We start from the raw sequence: 26,118 nt of genomic DNA, 5'->3' as shown, positions 1-26,118 counted from the left end.
TGGCGATCTAATGTTATCACACTGAGATGTAAAATAAAATATCCTGGACTACTGGCTGACAAAGTATCAGCAAATGGTTTTACTTCTATAGTTCATGTGGCGCTCTCTCTCTATAACTGTATTTTCTCCTGACGTTACGATTCCATACAATCTAAAAATAAGTTACCTGAATTTCCCTTTTCTGGAGCAAACTCTCACAGGCAATTTGAACAACATACATCTTCCTGCTAATGCTAGAAGCAGTTTGCACTTTTTCATGAGGATCACATCCCTTCTGCCAGTGTGACAAAGGAACAATTTCAAAGCTTTATTGCAACATTTAATTTTTACTGCTAAATAAATTTAAGCTCTTACTGGTAACTCTTCCTCAGCTGCTTTAACTTGGACTGATAAAGAATCTATCAAAGAGGGAGAATAATTTAACCTCAGATAAAGTGGGAACAGGAGGAGATGTCACAGATATGAAAAGAAAATTAAATTCTTAAAATGAACATTAAATTCTTAACTGTTATTGATAGAATTTTGAAATGCAAATTCAAAATAAATCATACTAATTTATTCTGGGAATGCTGCCTAGAGGAACTTTCTTCTAGAATCTAGGGACTATATTCTATAGTGCTAGGTGAAGTTATTAATACACACTAGTAAGTGATTAATCTACAGATTAACTGTGGAACCACTGATATACATTAAGTGTGGAAAACTATGCTGAGACAGCATTTTAGGTACTGCTTTCATGTGGTTTCTGGATCTCAACCAGCTTGAGACCTCACTCAGGGACACAGAATTCTTCCCGTAACACTTTTGCTTAAATGTTCCTTTTAGTTTGACCATCCTGATGGAAGTTACTAGCTTTTCTCTCCTGTAGAGCATTGCCATGTGTAGGTGGATCCAATTTTTTTGAGTTTTCTGAGCTTATGTGCCACTATCATTATTTTGTCCAGCTTGTTGGAAAGCATTCTTCACCAAGTTGATCCTAGAGTAACGGAGATTGCTCACTTGTGTGCAACCCTACCTCTGAAATGCCTTCTATGCTGTAAATGATTAGAAAGCCTCAAAGTGCAACTCAGTGCAGATCTACAATATCAGCATCTGAACCACTGCAGAGATCAGCGTTCAAGTGTAGCTGATATTCATCCTCAGGCTCTTATCCTCCCGTTATTCTGCGTGAGGAACCAGGAAAGCTTTGGTGTGCTGGTAAAGAATTTTGTACTTGAAAGATGGGCTTTCAGGTTTTTTCAGCCATTTTGTGTTTTAGTCCCTTCCTGTAAGCACTATGGCACAAACCTGATGAAAAAGCTACCTCTAAAAAGGCAAGAACAACTTTCTAGAACTCTTTGCCTCATCTTTATCACTGCTAATCTCTCCCTGAAGACAGCTGATGTGGAGAAAAAAGGAAAGATTTCATTTCAGTGGTGGAAAGGTCTTTGAAAAAAATGCAAGAAAAAAATGCTAGTTTTGGATCCCAATGGGAGCATACAGGTACTGTCCTGATGATTCAGGCATAAGAACAGGATTCCGACCAGTGGCATATTTCTTTCCGTATTTCGATGTGCAGTACTTCTCTCTGCCTAACATTTATTTCTCAACGATGTGAGCTACTGGCTGAAAGCTGACTCTCAGTGTCTTCAGATAAGTCAAAGGGCATCTCTGCCTTGGCTGCGCTATCCGTATTGATTACATATGAATAACTGGTGAAATGATTTTAAATTCCAGGTGTAATTGTGTATACAGAGAGACTAAGTGCAACAGCTGCTGCAAAATAAACTCTCTAAGGCAGTTCTTTGCTGATTCTCTTTACTTCTGCAGGAAAGAAGGAGGAAACCTCTCAATGCCCCCATCCTCCCATTGGAACTCAGACTATCTGTCTTGATAAGGACGCAGTATTGTTCTTTCCCTGATAATTACACACAGTTTCTTAAATGATGAGTCTCTTCAGATACTAAAACTAGAGCATCCTAAACCATCTCCTGATCGTAGTAATAAGCACATATAATTTGTCCTTTCTTAAATATCTGTTGACACAAAGGGGGAAATGCGTCAAAAGAGCAGTTATTCACTCTGCGAAGAAAGATGCAATTGTTTTTTCCTGAGCAGTTTTTCTGTTGTAAAATTCTACAAAACCAGAAAATATGTTGTATTAAAAAATGTTTCTGGTGTTTATATACATAGGAAAATGGATGCAGCAAGAGAGAGAAAATATTTCTTTTGCTATTGTTGATTGGCTGGCTTGTTTCTAGTCTTATACCTGTCACAGCCCTTCTCAAAACAGCCAGACCCTATATGAAAACAAAATTCATCAACCCCCCAGCATTCTCCTTTGAACTGCTCTCTTTGTTACTAAAGACACGAAAGTACTTTAAAACCATATCTTTGAATTTGAACTGTTTGTTCCTTTTCCTCATTAAAACACCATTGATATTTAATGAGAAAACAAGGAAAAAGAAAAAGTTGTGTTTATTTGTGAAGTTTCAGATCAACCTTGGATATTAATTCCCCATCTCTTCTACATTGTTATTTGTCAGATTGAGAAGGGTTGCTAAAAGCAAAGGAAATATCACACCCTGGGGCACAAAATCACATACATAGATTTCTGTCTAGGACCTTTATATAACATCTTTTCAAATAAGCACCTGCCAACATCAGCACAGAGGATCTGTGTTCTCACAGAGGAAAATTCCTTGTCAACCTTTTTAAGAATGATTTCTGTCTCTTCTTATACTCTGTTCACTTATGGCATCCCACATTCCGAAAATGCCTCTTAATGGGATGGCAGGCATAGAGAGAGTTAGACAGAATTTTTTCTAAGAAGCTTTTCTTGCCCCCATTGCTCTTCTCTCCTTTTACTTTCTTGCCTTGGCATAGGTCGAGAATATATAAAAACATAATATAAGTGTACATTTTCCCTATGTTCATTGTAACCATAGATTATCACACTTACATCACGAACTACAGAAAAATCATTAATGAAACTAAGTGGATCATTTTAATTCCTTTGTAATTAAGACTAATTACAGGTTATCTTTTATGTTATTGAAAACATTTTATGTTTACTTGGGATTTCTAATCCCCTGATATATTTTCATTAAAATCAATCACTTTCCAGAGACTAAATCTTAAGAATTACCAGGTTAAAGAAAAGGGAATCTGAACACCACACAACCATCACAGACATATGAAGTATCATTTAAAATTACTTGTAGATATAGAATAATGTTCTGATGGATTCACTCAAGAGGCTTTTCTAGATAACCCTTAGTCAAAACCTAAAAGTAGTAGCTTCAAAAACAAAACAAAGCAAGCAAGCAAACAGAAACCCCCACAAAAAACAAACAAACAAACAAACAAACCAAGCCCACAACCCCTCCCCCAAAACACAACCCCACAAACACCACCACCCCCCTCAATTCTCTGAACTCATGGAACAGATTCCAGTCAAACCCTCATATCATTCAAGTAATGCACCAGCAAAAAATAAGAAGATAACATTTAATAATTCTAATATTCCCAACAAAGAGAGAAGTCAGAAAAAGAAGAAATCCTAAAATCAAAACTAAAACCAGACAAAACTGGTCTCTTATTCCACCAAAAGAAGTAAAAAGATTATTGTTCTGTTTAAGTCTTCTTCACACTTCATGGTCTATAATATGTAGAATTAAGTTTTTCCTTGCATTCCAAAACATACCATTCTTTTGAGATTCCAAGGCAGTCAACAGTGCCATCCAATAAAAAGAATATTAATTACTCAGATATATTTTATTAAGATAAAATCTCTGCTTTCTAAGACAGTGAAGTGTAATTAAAGCTGATTATGAAAATAATTATATTCTAAAGTCACTTGTTTTCTTACCCTTAATTACTGTAGAAACAACTAAATTTAATAAGACTGTGAAACGCACTGATGGCATTACATGAAATCAATTAGGGCTCACAAAGGATACTATTAAACTCTTAGTGTAGTTCTCATTTAAAGCTGCAACCTCTGAGGGCTGAGCTCAGTGGCCTAGCGGAACGGTGATTTGCTGTCATGCAAGAGAAAGAAGCTTGAGTTTCCAGACTGGAAAACTTCTTTGGCAGCACTTACAGTTCTTATTGTACCATGCATCATCTTAAGTTCAGTGAGAGTAACACTAAATAAATACTGAGATAAACACATACATAATTTTTTCTTACCCTCTAAAACACGGGCCTTAAGTAGTACTCACATTACACAAAGATGCTGACAGATCAGATTTACTCAAGATATTTTAAAACAACTATTCCAATAGTTCAATATATTTTAAGCAGCATAAAACTGCTAAATAGAAATAAAGATGATGGTCAAGGTCCAGCTCTGTTATGTTCAGCTCAGAAGCAGCTGGTTGGCATCTGAGTAAGAAGGACAGACAGCAGACTGTTTCTTACGTCCATATAACCTAATTCAGTAATATTAGTTGTAAAGAACCACTCCATATCTTATATACTTATTCTTTACTATTGAGGAGGTTTCAGACTCCTACAGAAAACTGAAATATAGAATAAATTCCCAAATATAAGGAGATAATGTGATTAAAATAGATCTAGTGCAGAAAGACTGTCATATAACAGGAACTATAGCCAGAGGTGATATGAGAATACAGAGGAATACTAATAAATTATTATTATGGAGTTTCAGCAATATTGGGAAGAAACTGTAACTCTAGTTCTGTTCCTTGGGATCATGTAAATATAAACACAGAAATAAATAATGAAATTCCAGAACCTAATTCAGCAAATTCAGATGACGTGCAACTCACACTCAGTTCAACAGAACTCGGTATATGTTTTATCTAAAAGCCTTACAGAGAAAATCCTAACTCCACTGAGATCAATGGCTAACCTTCAACTGATTTCAAAGGGAACAGGATGTTCTGTGATAGTTCTACCTCAATGCTTTTTTGGACAAATTTCAAATACAAAAATTCTCAGCAGAAGAAAATGTAACCCTTCAAACAACAATTCTGGACAATTTAACGGAGTGGAGACAGGCATAAATACAACAAAACACTAAGTCTGGGAGTGAGGGGGTCTGACTATTCTGCTATGAAAAGCCACGACAAAAGTAGATATACCTGAAATTTTGTGTGCTCACATGCAATTCTGGCAGACTCGTCCAAATCTAGCTCTTAAATAGTGCATAATTTGCAATGTTTTCTTCCTCTTCCATAGATTTTGAAATAATTGTCAGGTGTTTACATTAAAAAGACATTTGATTTGGCTTATGACTTATCATTTTGTATTCACTGTCATGCAAGTATCCTCTATATATTCTAGACAATTTATCTAAGGTCTGGGGAGATGCATATCTTTTTCTTAACATATGTATACCTGTTCTCAAATCACTTTCCAAATTTTACTCATGGAAATGAATGCATAACTGATGCATTCATCAGATTAACTGACAATTTATCTTTACTTCAGCTCATGCAAAGAAATTCATCAAGTATACCTTAAGTTCCTTAAAGGAAACATATGTCTATATCTTCTGTTATTTAACCAAAAGATACATTTAAAATTGTCTTGTATAAACAGATGTGTTAATGAAGACTGAATTTGCTTGTATGTGGCAACACAATGAGATTTCGAAACATCAAGGTTCTTCCTGTTCTTTTTGCAGAAGGAACCAAGCTCATCTGTTAAAACCATTCATTTCCACCTAGCTGCCATTATTTCTGAATAGGCAGCCTAAATCTAAATAAAAGCCTGATTAAAACCAACGAACTCTTGTTCACATTCATGATTGTATTTGACACAATAATCATCATCATATCTTAAGATCAAAATCTGGTTGGCAGTCCTTGACTTAGTCCTGCTTTTTCCAATTAGCTGAAAAATTGCATCCCAGCTCATCTTCCAAGAAATATGCTTACATTTATAGTTTTTCACGGGTGAAAGTGCATGGTAATACATTCTAAAATACTAACTTGAAACCCATTTTCTTTTTAATGTATCCATCTCTGGTAAATAGGATTTGAGAAAAAAAAATAATAAAGTAGCACACATACTCAAATGATCTTGCAAGAAACAACTCTTATCCATCATATGGAGGGGGAAAAGTCTCCAGAAATGTGAAGACAAAACTCTCAAATAATTCCTATGGATGAAACAGATACAAACATTTTGGTGCCTAAATGCTGAACAGACAGCTGGGATAAACACATCCAAGAGTACACAGGTATATGAAACTGTTTAAAATAAAAATCACATTCCCATTCCGTAAGATCCGGTATTGAGCTCTGATAGACTGTCGCTATAGCATTGCATTGTAATTTCCTACGAGAATATCTGAATCACTGAATGATTCGTTATTTCATGTTTTCCTCTTTGTTCAGAGAAGTCATGGCTTGGTTTTGCTAACAGTGCACAAAGCTTGAGAGGGAAAAGGTTCTGTTTCATCAGAGACCTGTATGCATAAAGTTGACTACAGATGTGAAACCCCATCTATAGCCACAACAGAAATCGCAAAAAAATAACTGCCTAGCAAAGGGCGGTATTGATGTAGATCATGCAGACAATGTCCCATTATTTGGCTTGGATATTACTTTTTTCAGATGGTAGTCATCTTAATTTTTCAAGCTATATTCTAGTACTGCAAAGGATTCCTAGAAATTAGATCAGAACAATTGTGTTAAGAGTTCATGGGAGGAAAAATAATGTAAATCACTAAAAAACAGAGACAAGATATCTCAGAAGAATCATAAGAAAGCAAAACAGAAACACTTTCTTAACCTCAGGCAACACTGGAGATGACTGCCTTGTGTTGCAATTGACAAAAATTAAGTTCAACTGCTACTAACACATTTATTAGGTATGCACGGGTGCACTACAGACAACTCGTTAACCTTCCTATTAAAAATGCAAAGAAGTAAATGTATAAGTGCATTAGTAAAAAAACCTGCAGTGTTACTTGATCTCCTTCATTTCATTCTGCTCTTGCAGTGTGAAGTACGTGCACAAGACTGCGTAAAAATTAGTCATAAAAATGTTATGCAGAAATGCTGTATTAGAATAGTCTTTCTCACAAATTCCATGTTTTGCAGCACCTACAGATCTCAAAATTTCCATACTTTACTGAGTGATTTTTATATACTGTACAATCTCTCTTTATCTAAAGGATAAAAAACCTGAACGGTCAAGGAAATAAATAGATATTTTTAAATCCATATGGCATTGCCATGACACATTGTTTTTACAGGTCTTTAATATATTTATGTGCTATTTTGATTTCTTATATTAACTTCTGTAATTCTTTCTTGAGTCTCTGTACTTCTGATCTAAAAAAAGGTCATCATCTGCTATCCAAAACCTGCAATATAGTTTGTCTCAATTACTTGAAATTGTTACATATCTTTAATGATAACTGCACGTTCAAATCTGATCTCTATATGGTGGTTTAATGTGCCACAGCTTATTCAGAATGACAATCTGAACAAGAGCGGCTTATTTATCTTACTAATTTTAGTAGTCCCAAATGCCAAGTAGTGACATTATTCTAGTAAATTTAACATGACTGGTTCATTTGACCCAGCCCGAGCTAAGAGCATTATACACGTAGTAAACTGCTGATGACACCACATGAACATGTAATTATGTTCAACAATCTTTAATATTTATGACTAGCTAAATGTTGCCCCTTCATAATCAGACAGCACCCAAACAAATATATATCTAGAAGGAGAAACCACTTATAAAGATTATATATAATTACTAAAGTGTTGTGTTTTCATCAGAAACGGAAATGAAGCCCTCTATTGGGAATGGATACTTGAGAAGATTTCTGTTTTCATGTGTAAATAGCATTCCACATTTCTTTAATAAGTGTATTATGGGCCAATAAAAATCTGTGTCTTTGAGAAAAATACATTTGCCAACTTTTTCTTAGAATTATTTGAAACAAAAGATGAAAACTAACAATACAGCAATATAATCTATTTACTATCCACAAGTTAAGCCCCTGTACAAGGAGCTATTTAGGAATCATTGCAGAGAGGGAAAGTTTTGTTACAGAAACCTCTTGAATGAAACAAAACTGAGATTAAGAATATATAATGTAGTCGATATAAATAGCGTTCAACCCTGAGCATTAGGAACCTGTCCCAAGGGAGCAGCACTAGGTGTTATTCAGTGCATTAATTAACCATTGGGAAAAGAGTGTGAAGAGCAAGATGGCAAGCTTATTTAGATTAGTCAAACCCAAAAAGGACTGTGAATAATTCCAGATGGAACAAATCAGGAATGTGATAGCAGAAAGATTCAATATAGCTGTGTCCAAAATATCAGACACAACAAGGAAGATTTAAACTCAGTACACACTGCTGGGTTCTGAACTAGCTGTAGCCTTGAAGGAAATTAGTATTTAAAATCAAGACCAACAGCTTAATGAAGAAGTCAATACATACTAGCATCTGAAATAGTACTCTCTCAAAAAAACCCAGAATAAATATTATGACCATCTTTAACTCACTCTCCTGATGGATGATGACTCTTGGATACCTCATCTCAACCAGCACAAAGGAGAGTAACATCAGACATAAAATGATTAAAGCAGTGACATGATGTGAAAACCAATTTAGCCAAAGCAAAAATTTAATAAAAGTGTTCCATGCTTCTACTTTTACTTTCCCCAACATGAAAAGAAGTAACAGTGACAAATGTCCACAGCTCCAAGGGCTCAGCACAGCAACAAAGGCAGATCTGAACTATGGTTTCTTAGTGCCATCTCATTTGAACAAGTCTATTCTGCTGGTGCTCCCACAGGAACGAAGAGAGAAGACAGCCCTGGAAGAATCGCCTCCGGTCACCTGGAGTAAAACCACACTGCAAAACATACAGGTCAACTACCACAAAAATAAATCTACCCTCTTGGAATCAACAAAGATGTATGGTTCATAATAGAGCAATAGGCACTACCAGTAATTAATTAACATAGCTGAGGTATCAACCTCAGACATGAGCTAAGCACCAAGAAATCATGGAAACTTCCGAACTGTTTATCATTATTGGTAATAAACAGCAGCATCTCTGTCAGATTTTAAAATAAAAAATTAACCAAAATCAGCATATGTAAGTCATGTTGTGGGGTACAGAAAATGCATCCAAGTTAGATTTTTAAAAAAAAAAAAAAACAAACCAAAAAACCAACACTAAATTAGGCTCAAGTCTAGCTCTCCATTTCTTATTAAAAAAATAAGAAAGCATATAAACAATAGGAAAGAAAACAAGAAAAAGAAAATAAGGAAAAAACACCCCACAAGATATAATAAGATAAAATGCAGAAAGCGGAAAATGGGTGTTGCAAGCTTGGCACTTCAGGTAATTAAAAAACCCTTTGTTTTTACCATATACTGCATCAAGTGAACAAATGGAATCTCAAAAATATGTAGCACATTTTAAACAGTTAAAAATAATGCTTTTTTTTTCTTCATCAACAAAAAGTGGACCTGTATAATTCATTGCCACAAGGCAGTATTGTGCTTAAACAGATATGTATCAGATACATAACTGATTATTCCTCTTGAACAAAGGAAGAACCTGCAGATATACCAGCTATAGTGATAATTCCAAGAGCTATTATTTCTTATCATTTGCAGGAGATGATATTTCTTATGGTTTGCAGGAGATGTAATGCTTAGTAGCTGGGGAAGAGCTCTACGTTTTTTAGATTTCTCAGGGGATGTAGCACAGTAGAGTTAAATTTGGGGTATTGGTCAACAAGTGATTGATACTGAATGCTTAATGACATGAAATATTGACCTTTTCCTTTCCACAAATTCCTTGCTTGCTTACTGTTTCCTCTTCTATGTACCTGTATCAGATGCACTTTAAAAGCTCTGTCCTCAAGATTTATCAGTTTAATCTCGCCATTCCTCGATGATTTCTCATCGCCCCTATTTTAGGACATGCAAGAAAATTACATTGCTAATTCTGTTGCTTTCCCATCTGCCCTCAATATTGCCACTTCCCCAGGTCTCTGCCCTGATCAATGAGAGTCACAACCATCAGCCTCTTGTGCCACTGATCCCCATCCCAAATTATAAGGATTTGTTGTCATTTGCCAATTCCTTTGTGAGTTTATATAAAACCAGCATGTGGTTGAAATTTCTTTCATAGTTAAAACACAGCCACGGAACAAAAGGCAAGCACCGCTGTTGTCAGATTGACACATGTGTTGGCAACTTCCAAAGAGAGACTAAAAATGTAATAGGCAGACTGAATTTACCTCTCAGTTTCAAGCATGACTGACAAGCCAGTGAGGGGGAAGCTTAGACTGCCTGCACAGCAGCTGATCAGAAGCTAAACAACCATGAAGTACCAAAGCTTGCAATAGCAAAGAAATGCTGTAAAAAAAAAAAAAAAATCCATAGAAAACACCAGGAAAAACAAAACAAGGCTACTACAAGAATAATAATGCAAACAAAAAATGACAATTAAGGTCAAATTCCTTTTCGCTGGCACTCTGCTAGTCCATCAGCTTTATTAATTTCTGTTCAGTTGTTTGTTTTAAAGGACCTGAAGCCTGATAAGAAGTCTGCTGAGGGGAAGACATTCATTTGCTGCAATAAGCTTTGGATGAGAGCAATAATCAGTTTGCTACAGTTTGTTAAAATATCTGCAAACTAATAGGAAATAGATTTAAGGTTGAACTTTCAGGGCACAGAGCATTAGCTTCTGTTCTTGTTCAAATAGAGACTAAAACTCTAATTACTTCAGGAAATCCCACCTTTAAGAAAAAGAACAACATATTTGTCTTAATCTTCTATTGGAGTAAGAACAAAAATTGACATTTCTGTTCTTTCTCTCACAAAATCAGGCTTACTTATGTCTGTCTTAGTACCTTGTTCCTCCTGTGGATCCAAAAGAGTGAGATTCCTCAAATGGAATGTTTCTTTCAAATGTCCATATTAAGGTCTGATTATGATTCAAGTTAGTCCATAAACTCCTCTCTCTTTCGAATTCTGTGCCATAAACTATTTAATGATTTTGTCCCATTGGATTTCACTATACCAGGAGAACTGTTCTCATTTTCATCAGAAAGGAATGAACAGCATTTAACGCACAGTAAATACGAACAAAGCAGCAGAATTCTATTTCACTCAAGATCAAAATACGAACTAAGAATGAGAAAAAAAAAAAAGGAAAGAGCAACTGTCTGAGCAGTAAGGAATGGTCTTCTAGACGTTCTACTTCCACTTTTCTTGCCTAGTTTTAATTAACTTGCTCTCAGTATTTGAAGCTGAAGGCCTCTCTGCAAAATGCCAGTGCTGTCCTCCTTTTTAATTGTCTACAATGAAATCATTAACATTAGATTACAGTTAACGACCAAAACTACTAAACTATCAGTCAGCTGAATTCATGGTGTTTTAAAAACCTCAGCAAGCCACTTGTGGGACAGACAAGTTGAAAAAAAGCAATTAATTTAAGAACACCACCACCTTTCTCTTGAAAGTCATTCCTATTTGTCTGTGGGAGGACTTAGCACACCTATGGATGATCTATTGCCTTTCTGGAAGTAATAAAAGTACTAGCCTACAGATGTATCTATTCAAGTTGGTGAGAACATTAAGTTTATTCACACTGATATTAAAAGTTTTAAGAAACATGTCCCTGAAGTCACACGGATCCATAGACCCTTTTAGTCAAGTACCGTATTACTGATGCTACCCTCTCCTGAAATAACTCAACAAGTCTTTCCTTTTTTTAATCCAAAAAGAGTTTCTCAAAAATCACAAGAATATGTTCACAAAGGTGGAAATGATGAATCACCATATTCTGGGTAACGCTGCTTTTCCAGCTCATCCTACCAGCATTTCGAAAGCATTGCATATCCAAGACTATCTTCTCACAAAGTAAACCACGAATATTCGGTACCCTCAGATAACTTTTCATCTTGGATCCACATACTGGTGGTGTCAGTACAGCACAAAAAGTACAGTCAGCTGAGTGGAGAACAAAGGTGAAAACTAGAACATAAGCAGCTAAGATGACTTTCAAGCTCTCCTATTTATAGGAGCTTCGTATGGCATTTTTATTTATGTCTTTTTATATTTTTTCCTGTATGTGGCTGAAATGTCATCATTCTTATGATGGGCATTAGGAAGAAAAAAATAAGAAAGAAATGTTAAGCGATGTCATTGCTGATAAGCTTTGGATTATCAAAAACAATTCCCCTCCCCCAAATGGCATTTTAGGTGTACTTTTTAATATGGATATGTTAGGGGATGATATTAAACCAAGTAAAACATAAACCAACAAATATCTCAAATTAAACTCAGAGCTAGAGTAGTATTCACATCCTTTTTATAGACCTTTTTTGAGGGTGCGTTATTTCGTTTAAAATAATAGTAACAGAATGGAACAAAGAAAACAAAAAATACTTTAATCCTTTATCTGAAAACAACTCTTAGGAAACTTCAAAGGTACCCGTATTATAAACACAAAAGCCTTAACATTCTTGCATCACAAGCAGCTGGTAAAGAGTTTTTCTTTAGAGTTTGCTAACTCTGCTGGAGAGTAACTTCTGAGAAGCACGGAGTGCTGTACCGACAAAGTGAGACAAATCAGTTTCATGAAAATTAAAGGGGGTTTGTACCTTTTTTTCTAATGGGAAAGACATTAGGACCCCACATAAAAATCAAGCTTTCCAGAAGAGTTCCGGCTTAAACACTTTTTTGAAAACTTTGTTTCTCCTATTCAAATAATAGTCAACAGAGCTACATCAGTTCTTCAGAAAGACACGCTGACATATAAAAGCTATTTGCTCCTTAACATAATCTTGGTGACACCTGAGGCTGCAGAGACTCATTTTCATTCAACGTGAATAGTTCTACTAAGTAAAAATACTTAAGTCCTTACAGAATTTAAAACAAGCAAAGTTCTTAAAGATTGCATGACAAACACCTAGACTGAAAATTTGCCTTTTTAAATAATAGAGGCAAAGATAAACATGTATTGTCAACATCTCTGACAAAACAAAATAATTGCCCTACAATCACAATGTTTATCAGCAGTCTTTGCAATTTTAAATTAGTATCTATTGTTAAGCTGGTGTAAATAACAAGCTTCAGCATGACATATTGGTTGTAAAAAAGCAGTCACTCTACATATCTACTTTCTTGAGTCTAGCAAAGTTATTTCAAAAACAATCAATAAATCACCGCACCATGACGATCAGAACAAAAATTATCATACTATGCTTTCTTTGGGGGGAAAAAAAAAAAGAAAAAAATTACATCAGAAAATTACATTTGACCATTGTCATCTTTATCTGAAGTCTTACATTTGCAATGATTTCTTGCTCACCGCCACACAAAGGCAGCTCTATAGCCAGGACAACAACTGCAGGCACAGAGGTGTAAACAAGCCTCCCATATAAACAAGATTCCCATGGCCACTAACGTGTTTAATTCAGTTGTTTCACTGTGCTCAAAGAAAGTGTGCCTGCACAAAGAACTGTGATAGCTGTTCATACGCAGGGAATCATACTGATATAAGGAATGGGGACCAACTTTCAAAGCAATAGAAGAATGGAAAGGAAAAGGCTGAGTTTGCCTGGAGAACCTAGATGATGGGAATGTTCTTTAAAGTAAAACATATTATGAATTCTTTCCTTCTTGACTTCCGCAGGCCAAGCCTAAATGAGCAAATAAGCTTTTCAGAGACAGCTCCCAGAAACGTCTAGCTACCAAACCCAACTATGAATCTTCAGTGTAACTTAACACACTTCATACTCCTGGCTGTTGCCAATGTGTAAATGCAGTTTTTCTCACCCAGAATGCAATTCAACTGTAACACAAATGTAATTACTTCCACAAGTGCCATAAAGCAAAGTAGTAGTAGAACAGATAGAGTATATTAAGAAAACCTGTCTCCAGTAGAATAGTCAAGCTCTTTCTGGGCAGGCAATAAAATTACACTTACAAACATTATGTACAGATAAAGTTTATATTCTAACAATTGTATTTTTATAACAAGCAACCCCTGATAAGGAAAGGTTTGCTGCTCAAAGACCAAAACTAGATTATGACCTTTTTTGACCTTTTTCACATTCATAATCCCTGTCACATTATGCATTTACATAGGAAACAGATATGCATCATACTTTTGTACTGTTTATGTCCTTAGTTTGTGTGGCCATTTGCATTTCATACTGTCCAGCTGAAATGCAAAATCAAGGTGTTTGTACAACTGGCTGCTTTAGAGAGTTAACACCACTCTTAGATAAATATGGGAGTTGGTGTATCAGGCTTTTCAGATAGGTTGTCTAGAAACTCAACTCCTTGCCACTCCCTCGCTAACTCCCTACAAATTAAACTAATAGCGACGATATAAATCTAATTATACATTGATTCTTCACTGCCCATACTTTGTAGTGGGGGGAGGGGGGAAAGTCGCTTTTTATGTTTTGACCAATGCGTGTGTCCTGTATCTTGTCTCAGGAGCCAAAAAAGGCATCTTGAGCAGTGCAAGCTCTTAACACCTACTGTGCAGCCTGAGTTCCACTGAACTCGAGCACAGGAACTGGTGGGCGATGCAAATATTTGAAGATGTCTGCTAGACAGTGATGGGTTGGAGTCCCAACCAAGTCTTAGAGTACATTCTGTAATTATCGTCATAATATATGCACCATTTGAGAGAGATCTGAGTCCCTTTTTAGCTTAATATTTAAGTTAGCGAAATTTAAACACATTTGGTGGATTCCCAAGAAAGGAACAAATTTAAGCAAGTGTTTATGTTTTATATAGTAATTGACATAAAACATGAGTGCCCACTAAAGGAGGGAGTAACATAATCCTATCATAACAAACATTTTTATATGTAGTAAATTTCTAATGGTTGCTTCCTTCATTGTATTTTTTTTTCTCTTGAGAACACTTTAGTTCATCTGTTAGATTTATTTTTGTTAATACAAGCAATACAGATTGCTTTCTCCTTAATTGCCTCAGCTTAAATAATACAGTTATTTCTTGGAAAGTCAACGCTTCCAAAGAGAAGAGGAAGAGACCTGTTTACAAGTCACTCTGGCTTTTGCCCAGCTGATCATTTCATGTGCTTTTTAGTGTATCTTTGCAGTATCAACGACAAAAATAAAAATTAAAAAGTGGCGAGTGAAAAAAGCGAAGCAACCATCAAGCACTCACCAGCTTGGCTATTAAAGGAGTTAGGATGTTATTCCTTATGGTTCAATGTTATAAAACAGAACAGTAAGGCAAAGGGTAAACACACAGCAATCAGCTGCAAATCTACTTAAGCAAAACAAAACACAAGCTGGCAGATGTCGCCTTAATGACTAAAGTACTTGCTTTGGCTGAACTATTACCAACAAGGCAAAGTGGAATTTTACTGCTGCTTGCCTGCCTGTTGTTTCAATAATCTGGTTCATGCAAAAGGAGGTTTCACAATTTTTACACTGACACACAATTCTGATATTAATGGCAGGTTAGAGGAAAACCAGTTCAAAACAAAGTAAGCCACTAAATTTTCCTTTTTAAAAGAAAATATCGACAAAATAATCAGGCCATTTAAAATAAGGATATAGGGAGAAGAAACCAAAATCTTTACCAGAATATTTCCTCTTGGCACTCAAGACATGTACAAACAGTGATAAAACTATTTCTGAAATACTGGAGAAATGGTCAAGAACATTATTTGGAACGTATTTCTACATCACTGCAAGGTCACTGAGTCACCGGAGCGCTACTTACTCATGGTCTAGATGAAAATAACACTCACTGATATATCTGAAATGAAATGAAATCATTGCATACATATCTCAGTGGAGAACTGGCCTCTCCTGCAGCCTGGGACAAACAGTTCATGTATCTCCTTTCTACTGATTCTCTACATATTCTTTTATGGTTCAAAAGATCCCCAAACCCATAAACAAGTTGTTTTGCTCTACGCAATAACCTGAAAGCTGAAGCATAAAGGGAGGGAAAAACAAACAAAACCCAAAAAACCCAGAACAAATTGGCACTGAAGTCATGCAAAGGACCATGGACTCCATCTCTTTCCACAAAGCTGCTTAACAAAAGAAATCTAGGACGTTCTTTCAAGACCTCACTCAGGAGCTGCTCCATGGGTAAAAGGCCTGGCTACTGCTTCAAAGCAAGCTGAAAAATCTACAGGTGCAGAAAATCTTCCAAGTACAAGTCTTTCGCTGACCTGATGCCTTAGTACCTCCATATTTATCAATGTCTCACAAAAGACAGACAGAAACGTGATACAGCCCTTAGAGAAGCTTATCAACCACTGTTTGCAGCATGCTTCTTTTTCAAGTTCCCAATTCATGAAAGTCTTACCAAAAATATATACAAAACATTGAATTAAAAAAAAAATATTAGAAAGGGAGCAAAGTCATACAATAAAAAATTAGCAAATTCTAATTTTACAGTTACCTGTTCAAGCTTAACCCTATCCTCTTGTACTTCTTAATGGGAAATGTCAACTCAGTCACCTAAACAGCTCTCTTCTAAGACATAAAAGATTTACCACGGTAATTCATCTAACACATCGCCTGTGAACAAGTCTGTGGGTTTTACAGAAGCTTGCCAGGAGTGTGCCTTGAAAAATTTGTACTCTCTGTTAGTCTAGCCCTTGGCTGAGCCCGTGCAGCAATGGCAATTCTCACATTTAGGCAACATTAGACACACTTGGGTTTGTGCTTGAAGCATTAACAGATTTAAAGATGACACATGAGCATCCACAGGAGCTACAGACATATCCTGGACTTAAGGATTACAAAGCCATCTCACCAAGTGCGGATTATAGTTCTGCATACTGACAAAAGCAATTTCCTTTGGTTTTCCCACCCATCCCTTTTGAGCTACTGATTTTACCTACTCATGGAGAATAGTTCTGAGCATTAGACACCCAGCCTTTCTCATCCAGGAATAGATGTTCCCCCTTGCCTGTTTCTCAGACCACAAAGAGCAAAACACTGTTTCTTTAAATTATGGCTACTACTACTAACTCTAAAATAGCTACTAGTATAACCGGAGAAATGCAAGCAGATATTAACTGAATACTTATATTAATTTCTCAGTTTAGTCATTGCTCTTGTTAAAAAAAAAAAAAAAAAAAGCTTTCAAATTATTATGTAGCTTTCTTTTAGTGGACTTCAATAGCATCTCTTCTCTCATTTGAACAGGATCTTAACTCAGTGGCAAGTCTGCTTCAGAAAAAATGCTGCTGAAGTGATTCATATGAATATCAACTTCATAAAAAAATTAAACAAAAAGTGGGACTCATCAGTGATTTAAGTGACTGCCATTATGCAAGAAGATCTCCTGAATTTATTGTATATTTAACTAAACTGACTTTTCTGGCCTTGTTCATAGACTTTAATTAAAAACATGTTAAAATCTAATTCAGTTCTAGTTTCAGTTATAAGCTATAAAACTTAATCCAAGAGACTGATTAAAACAACTTTGATTTAATTTTTACATATCTCATCTAACATGCAAAGATTTAAAACTCTTTCACTACTATAAAGTAATTTTTATTCTGCAATATGTTCTGAGCTTACAGATTGCGTATTGGATGATTCATAATTTGGTGGCAAGCTGCAAAAATTGCTTTTAGTAAGGAACTGGTATCTAAACCAAACACTGCAAGACTGTGAAATGTAATGAAGAATATGATCAAGGATCTAATAAAAACTTTCTTGACTAGAAATTTGCTTAAAATGTACAGGATAACATTTCTCCTTTGAACCTGCTTCAATAGGATATGTCTGTCATTTTCAGATTCAGTTTAGGACTCAAAATCACTACAGTGATTTTGATGTGGAGATAGTACATAGAAATATGAAACACTTCATTTTAAATATTTAAAACATATAACCTATCAACTGCAGTCAGCTGGCAACTGGTTACAGCAGAGGAAAATTGGCAGGAGGCAAAATTTTATTTGAGAGAATTAAATGGCATTTCAAAGACATATTTCCAAAAAAATATGACAGAAGAGTCGTCATCATTCTTTCCTTTCTCACTATAATCATGTCATTTTCAAAAATTACATCTCCTGTGATCTCCAACCAAAGCTGGACAATGAATGTTAATGAAGTTTAACAACAAATCTAATAGCAGAATTTATATCCTACCTCTTATTAATGACAGCCCACGTCGCATTAATATTATCTGTCATCAGTTCTACTTTTCTGGTGTCATCTGCTGAATAATCGCGGAGCAGCTTAAGTGCCATGTCATTTGCCACATCTACATTTATTTGCCATTGTCGTATTTCTTTTGAAAATTGCTGAAGTAAAAAGAGAAAGAAAAAGAATAAACCTCAGATCACCATAAAATTAGAGGAGATGAACAATTTATACCATCAATAAAAAAAAAAAAGAAAAAGGACTTCCTCAGATTTCCTGGTAATTAAGGTCTTTCTAAATGTTTAAATTCTTTTAGTTGTAGGACCATAGGACTACTTCTAATCTCTGAGAAGAGCATGCAACCAAACCCTAAATGCCAGATAAAACGTGACAGCTCAAATTGATAAACACTGATTAGAATGTTGATTATTCTTTTCTGAGGCACAAATAGATGGATGCATTATTATGTATTATGCTATCACTATTTGTGATGTTAAATGAAGATGGAAAATATAGTGAAATAATATGTTCTATCTAATTTTATTTTTTATACAGTGAAATAATACCAAAATTTGGACAATTAAGACCTGTGCTTTCACTTTCTTTTTTTTAAATTTACTTTATTTTAGCAAATTGTTTATGTAATTAGTGCCATCTACTGGAACAGCACTAAATCTGCAATACTGCAAAATACTACTGGTAAATCTATCAATATCTTTTTAAATCTTGGTCGTTCTTTTTTTTTTTCCCTTCCTCTCCTCTTTCTCCTCTCCTCTTCCCTCTCCTCTCCAGCTGGGCCAACTGCCTGAGGACAGAAGTAAGCCAGGAAATCCAGAACGCTCGTTCAGCCAGCAACCAGCTCCCATGCATCTTTCCTGTTAGTCTTTTTCTCAGAGCAAATTCCCATATAAATGCACTAAAGTTGCTTATTTAATCGTAATGTGTAACAACAAAATGAAAAAGCAAAGATAATCGATGATCTGCTTGTACTTTTGTACTATGCAAAGACTACAACTGGCCAATCAAAGGGACGATGCAAGTAGAAAAAAAGTTTGCATTTGTAAATAGAAACAGTAAGTTGCATGTAAACATTAGAAGCAATCGACAAAAACCAAACAGTAAGGTTTGACTGTCTTTATTTTTGTGCCTTTTGAAATCTTGTTTTGACTCAGATAAGGAATTCTCCACACGAAGCTGAAATTAAATATGTAATCCCTGACTAAAGAGTCTAAATACCAAGTAAAAAGAAATGCATTTTGAATATTCTGTGCACGTATATTTTCATCTCAGAAAGTCTGTAGATTGATTTTGGTTAAGATTGGGACTGAAAGGTACTTGATCTTTGAATAGAGTCCAGGTGGAGTTTTGGGGGTTTTGATTCTCCCCCCAAACTCCTACCTGTTAAAAAGCTGCTTCAACATCTCTAGGTCCTCTCCATAATTTTGAACTGAAAACATGTATTTCCTCTCTTTCCCCCGTTATTCCCTCATGAGAGGGCAGATCACCCAATTACTGCAGCAGATAACCTCAGCTACTAAGACAGCAACCTGATTATCTCTTTTGGACAAGGGATCCTACTTCTGCCAATCAAACATTAGGAGGAGGTTACTAACCCCCCACTCCTGAAAACCATCTGAACATGTTATGGTTAAGCTCGCTTAAGCTGAAGCTGCCTAAACAATTTTTTTAAGTCATTCCCCTGGGTTAAGTATGAAGATGTAGTCAGGAGAGATGATAATTTTGTGGAAAACCACTACTATTCCTTTGGAGAAGAGAGAGACAGGTGGTTGTTTTGGAAATAGTCTGCAGTTGAGCTCCTTTCCTGCCAGAATGATATACAATAAATATAGAAACATTAATATTTACACAAATATAATAAAATATATAAAACAATAAATAAATAAATTCTACAGTAATTATCATTTCGGTGTTGTAGATTTTTTTTTTTTATAGCAAGTATCTATTCTACATTTAGGTCTATCCAACTTTGTTATACTCTACCTTCCTCTTTGTTTAAAATTATGCATGCATACAGCTACCTTTTTCCAGCCAAAGAATCACAGCAGACTGACTGTTCACTGCATTACATAGAAGAGTTACCATAACATTTTGTCTGTATTGTAAATTAATGGCCTGTAAACTTTTACTTTGAAAATAAGTTCTTTTTGCCCAGTCCCATGTGAATATAAACAGCCTTATAAAGACCTTTCAAACCCAGTTTTATAATAAAAATATGGAAAGATCCATTACAAGGTTATTTCCAAAAGCGGTGTTCTCACCATTAACTTCAACATTAATGGATTAACTTCCTGACATTACAACACTAGATCATCACTCTGGAAAGAAATGATGAATATAGAGAGTTTTGCCAATGGAAATTTGTATTTTCTACTTTGTTGGAAATTGGTATGTAATATTTCAACAACTTTGAGGAGAGCGTATCTTGCTTCAACTTTGCTCTGTGCACAGACACTGATAACAAAGCGTTGTGGTAAATCATTTAACTGTCTGTCCTATCAGAGGCCCATTAACTCCTCTCTTACGTGACTACAATGAACATTTTAGAATTAAATGCTTGGCTTCTTTTTTTTTTCTCATTTCCCTTTTGTATTTTTAGATCTCGTATATCTTTTAGCTACTTAAGTACACGTCTGATTTTTTGTAAAGGAAAATGCTTCATTACCTTCATTTCATTTTGACATATTTTAAAGCATTCTCTTTGTTCTGTCTGTGTCATCACTGGAATTTGCTGAGTTTATTAAAAGGCTTAAAGAATTAAGGCTGTGTATTTATCATGTTACTTAGGTATAAATTTATTTTTAATTTTTAATTAGGAGACATTAGTCGATGTTATTAGGAAGAAAGTTTGTGTAATTAAGGATCATTGATTAAAAACAAGTAAGAAAAATTAGAGCTGGGCTTTCTTCTATCCCAGGATTGCCCAGTGGAACAAAATAAACGATGCACAGAAATTCAAATATAGCAATATGTATGTACAGCATCATCCAATTCTAAGCATGTAAATTCCCACACTGAGCAGTTGTATATATCACAAATCTGGAAAATCAGGATGTCTTTCTGTCCTTTTTATGTGTATCTATAGCATGTTTTATTTATATACTTAAAGAATTATTATTTTTTTTATTCAAGGAATTCTATTTCAGTGTCTGCATCACAGTCAGTAACATTAACTTAATTGTTAATTGTTTTACTAAAATCAAAGCAGTACACCGTCAGCCCCGGAACAATAAAAATCCACAAAATGCTGAGACTGTAATTTCTCCTATATTGGTACACAGGGCGTGGCAAAAGAGAGCCTAGTAAGTTACCTCCCTGCAAGGAGAAGACAAAGGCAAACAAGTCTTATCCACAAATCCAGGGCATAACGTTCACCCCCCGAGGCTATGCCAGTGGAAGGCTGCCTGGCCTCTGGAGCCCCAGCAGAGCAGGGGATGCAATCAGGCTGCTACTTAATTTCCTATTTAGATGAACAAGAAATAGGCGGTCAATGAAGGTAAGGAAGGAAACCTTGTCTCCATCCTTCCTCCTCTTCACTTTGGCCATCCCAGCTAAACAGGTACAGAGGGAGAAGAGATGCTTCATTAGCTCTTACCAACCCAAGGAGACATGGGCAATCCTAGCAGGTTTATTTTTTTTAATGTAAGCACAGTATCGTATTAAGAAGAGACTAGTTTTACAGTAGCTTATGTTCAGATGACTTGGGGACGGAAAAGAGCTGAAGACTGACTATGTACTATTTATACACCTATAACCTTCAGCCTGCTGAGTTAACCATCTGCAGTCATCACTCAATAAACAATAACAAACAGGGCTTTAATGGGTAAGGACTCTCATTGGCCAGGATGTCATATTCTGATTCTCCATACCTCGTACTTAGATTTTAGTCCTCAAATATCAAATTAAAAAAATAGAATGAAAAAATGCTTTAATCCTCAGCAAATTAGCTCTGAATTAATTTCTGATTCAAAGGAATAATATTTTTAATTATCAGTTACATGGTAGCCGGTTACTTTTCTTTTAAATGTCAGAAACAAACGTGTCAAATTCTGTTAAAAATACAATTGGCCAAATACAACCCAGTTACAGATTTTTGATTTATGCTGGCATTGTAAAAAAAATATGTAATCAAAAGACTGGTATTGCTGAGCTTACCATTTACTCGTGTGTAAGGATGCACTAACAGAAAAGCATTGACACCAGCACTGATCAAAAGTTCTCTTAGAGCAGAGGAGAACTTTTGCATTGACTCAGCTGTCTTTAGGCAGACCTATAACAATTAAATCAGAAGAACACTTGGTGACTACTTTCTCACACCAAGCTGTGTTGAGATACAAAGCTGACAAAATTAATGTCTGAAGAATTTATTTAAGACTTGCACTGACCTCTTTCTTTTCCTCAATGCAAATGAATAGAAATGACAGCTTTATTTTCATCAGTGTAACAGCAAGCCAAAAGACAGCATACTTACTCTACATATTCAGGGGACAACATCAAAATATATGTGTTTGGCACAGAAGCCTGGAAAGCATTTATTTTGAGGAGCTGATGTATTTCTAGGTCTTTCAGTTTAGATAATACTATACAGAAGAAATATAAAGCTGCTAAACTCAAAAAAGATTTCCATTTTCCTTAGAATTCATGACCCCTTATCTGAAGCATGAACACAACAGCTGATGCTGTCACATCTGAGAAGCTTTCTTGAGGGATTTGACACAATAGGAATTACTGGCAGACAAAGATAATTCCTCTAGGAAGACTGGCACAAAGGAAAGAGGAAAAAAAAAAGAAAAAAGAAAAGAACCCCCCCACACACACACATTTCTAAGACAGAAGTGAATTTCTTCCAGACTTGTGGGAGAAACGCTAGGCAAAACCAAACAAGTGAAAGTAAACAGCCCTGAAACAGTAGAGCTTGTTGGTGTTCATATCATCACGAGGGCACAGCAAATTAAGATGGACTAGTTGTGACACTGAAATGATAATTTTAGACTATTGTTCGTAACTTGACACAACACATCACATTGAATACAGACTGGGAGGGGAGTAGCTGAAGATACTGATAGCCCAAGTGCTTCATCTCTTCTAAAGAAGGAGCAAAAAGAATCTGCAGGTATCCTTTCAAAAACTCTGTTTATACAGAGATACATTCTATAAAAAAGCAGACTAGTATACTTTCTCTATAACTTGGGGGATGGAGGAGAAGAAGGGCATATTCTTTTTTCTGTCCTTGGAGAATGTTGATCCAAAAACCCCATAATTTTTTCAAAAAGCACTCTTAGGTGAACCTCATCTAAATCTCATATATTCTTGTAAAAAAGTGGACAGAAAATCTATTTCTAAAACTATTTTCAATTATTTTCCTAGTTAAGTAATTTGTGTTTGAGACATAAGACGCTCCAACACAATGACGTAAGACTGTGTTTGCACAGAACTATTTTTTTGTTAATTGAGTCTTTGCAGAGCTGGGACATTGACTTTGTCAAAGCCTTTTTTTCCCTTTTTTTTTTCTTTTTTTTTTTTTTTCCACACCAAACACTGGGCAAAAGCCAGAACTCTATCTCTGCAGAAAGACAGTGACAAATGGGAGTCCTTTATGCTGAATGACAGTAGTATACATAATCTATAACTCTTTCCAATACATTAGTGAGTGATTGCCCTTGTTTACCATAATCCACCCTTCCCAAGCAATGACCCTTACAGTATAATCTTAAATGAGAAAACTTAACCACACCTCAGCCCTAAAACGATGGGTTGATTAATGTTTTTATGCTTCTTATAGGCAAGGAAAAAAAAAAAAAAAGACGAAAGCAAAAACCCCAGCACATTTTGTATCTAAATATCAGAAAGGCAATGACTAACTGATGATGAAGATAGCTGAAGACTAATCATGCGGTTATACACATACTTTCTCCGGTGGCAAAACCAGTTGATGAGGACCTCACCCCACTATTCTTCACAGCGGTTCATTACCATTCAGCTGTGTAAATATGACTGTTCTAAGTCTGCAAACTTTAACCAAACAGCTGAGTGGTAAGAGTTAGAAAAAATAAAAATCTGGTGGGCAGGAGAGGAGAACATATCAGAAAATATTTGTGCAACCATTCTCCCAAATAACTAAAATGTAACGTTCCATTAACATGGAGGCAGGACTCACTTTAAGAGGCTGATCAATTGGTTGGTTTCAATCTTGTTTTTCCCCAACCAGAAAATGAGATATTATTAATCTGAAACAGCTGTTCTCAAAATTTATTCATGAAGAATGTCACCAAAGTATGACTATTTCCATAACAAGAAACTTAAAAACTGATGCAAAAGTTAGGGCATATTTGCATTGCTACTTGAGGTATAGCTCAGCTACATAAGATCAAATCAATGATTATGTGACCTATATTTTCGACTTTTTAAGTTGATTTCTTTCTAATCTTTTGTGGGAAATAAGGGATAAGGAGGTTGTTCTCAATGTGCACTATCCAATAGTTAGAGGACATTTTCTTTAACAATCTAATTAACTCAAGCGGAAATATTTTAATTCTCAGTAGTGACCTTAAGCTCAGTGTTCTGCTTTTTCAGAGCTTCCACGGTGTAGGAAATTTCTTTCCACGACTCAAGCTTAGCTTTTGCTTGTTCAAGAACCTGCTCAGCTTCTTGTTTAGCTTCTAGCCACTGGGTTGAATCCTTTAACATCTCATGAAGCTGCTGTATCCGGCTTGGGAGGTATCCATGCACTTCATCCCACTGGCTCTGTATCTTTTCAACTGGTGAAACACAAAGGAAAAACAAAAGCTGAGTCACTTAAAAGCTTTTTTGTTTTGGGTTGGTTTGGGTTTTTTGTGGGTTTGGTTTTTTTTTTAAGGGAGTAAAAATATTTAAATCTTTCTAGAACTGACCATATTGGAGACCTCTTGTACTTTTAAGTGGCAATTGCAACTAAGTTTATCTTAACAAAGAAGAACAGATAAACTGTTCTGGGCCACGCAGTGCGACACTATGGTACACAGCATGTGTTTCCAATGCATATGCAGCCAGAAATGCCAGGTTCATGCCACAAAAAGCATTATGAAACAGGATTACATCTGAGAAAAACCATCAGCAATAATCTTTCATTCTTACCAAACCAACACACGGTTTAATATTTTCTGAAGAACAAGTCCTTTAGGGACTTCAGTAATATTGGTCAAAGATTTATGGCAAGATATAATTAATGGCTATACCTTCTAATTTCATTGAGAGACTGCAAAGGCTAAAAAACTTTCTCATATGTTCATGTGAATTATAAAATAACAATTAACTTTATCCAGTATTTGAAAGAAATGTGATCTTTGGGAACTTAATAATCACTTGAGTCACTGATAATGAGCTGGCTAGCATCCAGCATCAGACTCGTCCATAGTATCACAAAAACATCAGGACGCCTAGTCGTCCAAGCAGTTGAAGTTTGATAAAAAAAACCCCCAAAACCAAATAAAAAAAACAAAACTCCACAAGCAATAAAATCTGTGTACTGCATGAAGAGATAGACAGGTTTTTTACATTTTTTTTTAATTCCCTGAGATTAGTCAGCACACACCACGTTCTCAATATTTTCTTGAAGACTGCCTCACTACATTGAAAATTTACAAGCCTTCTAAAGAGGGGAGCAGATATTCGTAGAGTACTCAGAATGCAATTGAAATTATCACTGAGCGGTAGTTCCAACACTGCATCTCTCTCTGCAGGGTTGATTCCAGAATGGTGCAGGCTAAAGACTAAAGGGATGAGAAATGCTTCAGCAGGGAAAGGAGACTTCTACCTATCTGCGCTCGCTCTTTTTCCAGAAAGAGGGATAAAGATCATTCCATGGACTCAGCTGAGCTTTGGAGAAAAAGAACAAAACCTTTCAGCATCCCCAGCTCAAGCCTAGGTAGAAAAACTGTGAGTAAGCACACATAGCGGCATGTTCAAGTCAAAGGAAATGCAAAAGGAACTGAAAAAACAGAACTGGAAAA

General features: G+C 35.7%; 1 protein-coding gene across 8 annotated transcripts in view; it reads right to left on the bottom strand.

Annotated features, from left to right (window-relative positions):
* Window positions 1-26,118, bottom strand: part of DMD (dystrophin) — a 1,313,294-nt gene that overhangs the window by 264,517 nt on the left and 1,022,659 nt on the right. For 7 of the 8 annotated variants that reach the window (XM_054840966.1, XM_054843533.1, XM_054803063.1 and 4 more), the window contains 2 exons: window positions 24,677-24,888; window positions 18,119-18,273 (listed from right to left, as the gene is read on the bottom strand). In XM_054840966.1, the coding sequence (XP_054696941.1) occupies window positions 18,119-18,273; window positions 24,677-24,888 (367 nt within the window). The remainder of the gene's footprint in view (window positions 1-18,118; window positions 18,274-24,676; window positions 24,889-26,118) is intronic. The other variant, XM_054846153.1, reaches the window with a different exon arrangement.

This window comes from Grus americana, chromosome 1, assembly GCF_028858705.1.
Source record: "Grus americana isolate bGruAme1 chromosome 1, bGruAme1.mat, whole genome shotgun sequence".
NCBI lineage: Eukaryota > Metazoa > Chordata > Aves > Gruiformes > Gruidae > Grus > Grus americana.
This window is presented reverse-complemented; position numbering and strand designations above follow the sequence as displayed.